The 4,977-nt window shown below is 35.8% G+C and overlaps 1 protein-coding gene across 1 annotated transcript; it reads right to left on the bottom strand.

Moving 5' to 3' along the window:
* Nucleotides 1–952: 952 nt before the first annotated feature.
* Nucleotides 953–2,653, bottom strand: LOC122808062 (chemokine-like receptor 1). Its single transcript, XM_044079043.1, has one exon. The coding sequence runs from the start codon at nt 2,649–2,651 to the stop codon at nt 1,542–1,544; it is 1,110 nt and encodes a 369-aa protein (XP_043934978.1). The 5' UTR covers nt 2,652–2,653; the 3' UTR covers nt 953–1,541.
* Between the last annotated feature and the right edge of the window lie 2,324 nt (nt 2,654–4,977).

Below are 4,977 nucleotides of genomic sequence, written 5' to 3'. Positions count from 1 at the left end.
ACACACACACACAACATTGTCAGAACATCTGGTAACATGAAAGCATTATATGACATGTTTGACTTGGTAGGGTATGTCATATAAAAATGTCTCTCTACATGCCACAAAGTATAGAATGTATAAGGTTCCTTTTGGTTGAGATTGGTTCTCTGATGTTGTACTCCGTAATTACTATTTTACACAGTCAACCACTGGCAGGACAATTTATGAGTGTGCAACAATAGTTATTCATATTGTTTTTTGAAATTCTACTTTCTTCACTTTTGCTATGATCGAGTTGGTATACGTAAGTTTTAGGGTGGGAGACTGGTCTGTCCTTTGTGTGGAGTTCAGAGTGGTTTAAATGCCCGGCAAAAAACACTTTCAATGTATCCTTACATTGAGTTCCTGGTTGAACTCATTGAATTAAGATCTCATTGACTTGAATGTTGTGTATTAATAGCTGAAGATATGCAGATGTTTGAATCACCACTGATCTGACTGTCAGACTGTGCAACATGCATGCAAGCTTCATCGCAACTAACGTGTTTGAAAAAGTTATAGAATGAGACATTTCTAATATACAAGCACATATATATTACTTTTGTAAACTGTACTAATGCATACATTAAGTATGTCAAATATCCAAACATAGACTTATTACAGACCTTTTCAATAGTAATTAAAATAATATGCAAGTCCTAGTATTTTTACATACATATACATGCAATGTAGTTAGACATAAATAACTACAACATAATTACAGCAAAACTTACTGGTATGGTTAGTTATACTAGGTTTATCATTTATCAGAAGTGGAATGTACTAAAATAGGCTAATACAGATAATATAAATGCACACACACACACACACACACACACACACACACACACACACACACACACATATATATATATATATATATATATATATATATATATATACACATACACATATCTTTTTTTCAGGCCTTTTGACACTATTCATGCAGGTCCATCACTAAGATTTCTGTAAATCTATGCTGAGTTACATTATTACATTATACCACAGCTCCATCTTCCTTTTGGAGAGATCTTCCTATTTTACAGTCATATCTTTACATTTACAAATGTTTACTTGTTATGTCAGACAAAGCTATAACTGTGTATATTTTGTGAATGATGTAGCAATTTGCTTTATGCTTGTTTGTGGATAATTCACTACAAATTACCATAACTGTACAAAGCTCTTTTAGTGAGCATATCTGCTAAATTAGTAATTCATTATGTTGATCCACAAGGCAGGATAAAGTGTCTCTTTGAGTTTTCTGGCATAGCAACATCAGCAAGAAACAACTCCGGCCTGTAAATACAATGAAAATGCTTGTAATACAATGTGCCATTTAAATTAATTAGAGCTTAAGACGTTTAAAAACAATCATAAGCAATCTTGTTTAAGAAAGAAATGTAGACGTAAAATGTTAGTTTTTCATTAATCTAATAAAAAAATGCAATAATGACCAAATACTGGTTTCATAATTGTGCATAAAAAATATGTACATATAAAAGGAAATTCAGAACACATTAATATACAGTTGAAGTAGACTTGGACTTGTATTTGCTATTAATAGTTGACATTGCTGAGTCTTCACTGAATGCACTTTCAAATACAAAAAGAATTGACTTTCTAAAGGACTGTCTGAAATCTCTACCCATAAATACATACAGGATTGGATTCATGCAGCTGTTGAGAAATGCAAGGCTTGTTAGCAAGGGTACTCCAATTATAACTGCTCTCTCTAATTCCTCATTACATTCTGATGAGTTAGTGCTAACCATTTCTAGGAATGAGATCACATGGTAGGGAAACCAGCAAATAAAGAAGGTCACTATCACAGCTATGATGACCTTAAATGGCTTGCTGGACATTGTTAGCTGGTTCTTCCGTAACTTTGAGGCAATAATGGTGTAACAGGTGATGATAATGGTAAAGGGAATTAGAAACCCACATAGAAATCTTGTTATAATTATAGCCTGGTGCCTGCTTTGATGAAGCTGCATGATTTTTTCATTGTCAAAATTATCAGATAATGCAAAGTTATTATAGCAGACTGTAGTGTTATCTCCAATTGCTGGACCTGTATCTCGAAATGCAAAATATGGTGCACTGAGAATAATTGCTCCAATCCAAGCAAATACAGCCACAACTGAGGCTAATTGCACTGTTCTGTGATTTTGAGACCAGACTGGGTGAATAACTGTTAGACATCGATCAAAGCTTATAACAGTAAGGAGAAAGATGCTTGCAAACATATTAAGAAATAAAACTGTGCTGCTAATCTTGCAAAGTATGTTTCCAAAAGGCCAGTGGAAGTCAAGAGCAGCATATATAATGGTAAATGGTAAGAAGATAGTAAAGATCAAATCTGCTACAGCCAAGTTCAGGAACCAAACTGTGTTCACAGTCTTTTTCATCTTGAAGCCTGTGACCCAGATGACAAGGCCATTTCCCAGTACACCAAAGACAAATGCAATGGAGTAGACTGTGATGGATACAATGTTCATGATCTTTTTGAGGCCAGAGTAATCCTCATACTGACAGTCATAATAATAATCTGCAGTATAATTGTTTTCACTCAATGATTCAGATGTTGAATTCCATGTTGGCGAAAAGTCATGGTCTAGTTCCATCATTCAGCTTCCTGAAACAGAGATGCCAGCATGCATTAGTATATTTGTTTTTCTCATAGCTTATTTTCATTATCACATGCAGTAGAAAAGTACAATGTTACGTTGCATTGCTTTACTATGGAACCAAATCAGTGTTGTTATTCCCAAAATAGTTATAGCAATGAAAAAAGCCCTGCTGATATAACACTCAAACTATGCTTCCAATCGATGTACAAAGTATTATTTCAACAATCAAAAAGCTTGTTGTGTTCACTAAGTCATAACAAAAGACAATTATATTATCAGCTTTTAACAGACATATTAAATATAACTAGGCAGAGTCAAAATCTTGTACCTATTAACAAAAACAATTGTAAGAATTTCAACAAACAATAAAAACTTATGGAGTTGAGATAGAAGAATTTGCATTAAAAGTTCAACATCATTAACAAATGAAAGATGAGTACTGGAATTATTTTGATATATTCCTTGGGCAATGCAATATAATATACATAATAAGATATAACTGTCCCCCGGATTCACTAACCTTCCATGCAGGACTAGCTTAGTCCTGCATGGAAGCAGGATGGCAGCGGGTCATGCATATCAATGAAGGTGCGCTGCCTGTGCTCCTAAACAGACACAGAGCGTGTATGAGTGCAGGGGGCATGTCTGAGAGCAGAGCTCACAGAATATACATGCCCCTGCAATGAAGAACAGCAGTGTATGAATAAGAATGAGTGAGAACATTCATAGGTTTTCATATACCCCCGGAAACATCCCCGCAAGTTTACAAGAGCAGTAGTTAAAACATTAAATATAAAGAAGTGTTTTTTTTTTTTTATAAAACAGATTAAATTTAACTGTAGGTGCGGGGGTTTGCCCATCACTTAACTACAGTTAATGCAGCTTAAATGGCACAAGAGAATAAAAAGCAATATATATGCAAATGAGGCAGTACATCAATAGTGTAGTAGGCAGACCATTCGCCTTACGCGTAGTCATTCCTGGTTCAAGACCCACTCCAGTACAATCCATTTTCCATGTCAAATCACTTTATGATCAATTTATTTTGTTGCATAACCTACGACATAACATATATTTATGAACTGGAGTACTGCATTAAATGCAGATGTGAGGTGTCATTGTCATAATGTTGTAAAGTCCACAGATAATCACAAGTGCCCCATACAGTATATGTACAAAGGAATCAGGGATACAAATGGAAGGTAAAATGTATAATGAATGATAAATCCATACAGTTTCCAAATCCACCACCTTCCCAAGACCTATTAAACATTACTGTCCAAATGAGTGCAGTGTTAAGCAGGAGTACACAGTAATAAGCAAGAGTAAGCATATTTAAACAGGGGTAAGCAGGAGTAAGTATATGTAAGCAGTAGTAAACGAGTTTAAGCACATTTGTTTGGGGGTAAGCAATGTGCACACAGGTTAAGCAATATTGAAGCTAACTCTCTATAAGCATATTTAACCGGAGGTTAGCATTGCTTACCTTCATGCAAACCATGCAGACCCACTTACAATTGCTTAAAAGTGTCTTAATCACTCTGTATGCATCAGCCGCTGTTCTGGCCAGAAACAAAATAAACAGCCTTTGCAGGTTCTTGAACCCAGGATCCTGTACACTATAGTCACAGTAGTTAACCACTAAGCCATCACAGCAGCACATACGATTGAGGTATCATCAAACAGATCCTCACTACAGGAAATACAAACTGAGCATGTAAAAGGAATCTATATACAGTTTTATATTGTATAACCTACTACAGGACATAAATATTTCAACTGGAGTACTGCCTTAAGCCTAGATGTGAAGTGTCACTGTAATAAAGTGTTAAAATCCCCTAATAAACACAAGGGCCCCATACAGTGTGCATACACATGAATCATGGATACCAAACACATATATAACATGCAATGAATAATAAATCAATGCCAAAATGCAAATATAATGCAAATTAAATATTAAGCAATGCTAAGCATTGCACAGCCCAGCTTAGTAGGTATAATCAATGTGTAGGCCAACTAATTCAGTCTGCCTGTTGGTATACTCCTTTAAGCAATGCCAAACTTAGCTAAGCAGGTCTGCCCATAGCTTAGCATTTTCAAAACCATCCAATCATGGCAAAATGCGGGAAACCAGCCCTAGTAAAACCCAACAGGTGGGAATACATCTCAAAGCTAGTTGTAGCTTCTCCTTGTAGTCACTATGTCTGGAATGGGAGAGGGTGTGCACTTTCAGGTGCAGTGCTAGGGCATCTAGGAGTCCAGAGTCATGACAGGACTCCTTGTGAAACACCATGACCAGAGACTGTTGCAGCACCAGTAC

This window comes from Protopterus annectens, chromosome 8.part0 (assembly GCF_019279795.1).
Source record: "Protopterus annectens isolate FY-2018-M chromosome 8.part0, PAN1.0, whole genome shotgun sequence".
Taxonomy (NCBI): domain Eukaryota; kingdom Metazoa; phylum Chordata; order Ceratodontiformes; family Protopteridae; genus Protopterus; species Protopterus annectens.
This window is presented reverse-complemented; position numbering and strand designations above follow the sequence as displayed.

Coding starts and splice junctions, on each gene's coding strand:
- LOC122808062 (XM_044079043.1), bottom strand. CDS start 2,651: ATGATGGAACTAGACCATGACTTTTCGCCAACATGGAATTCAACATCT.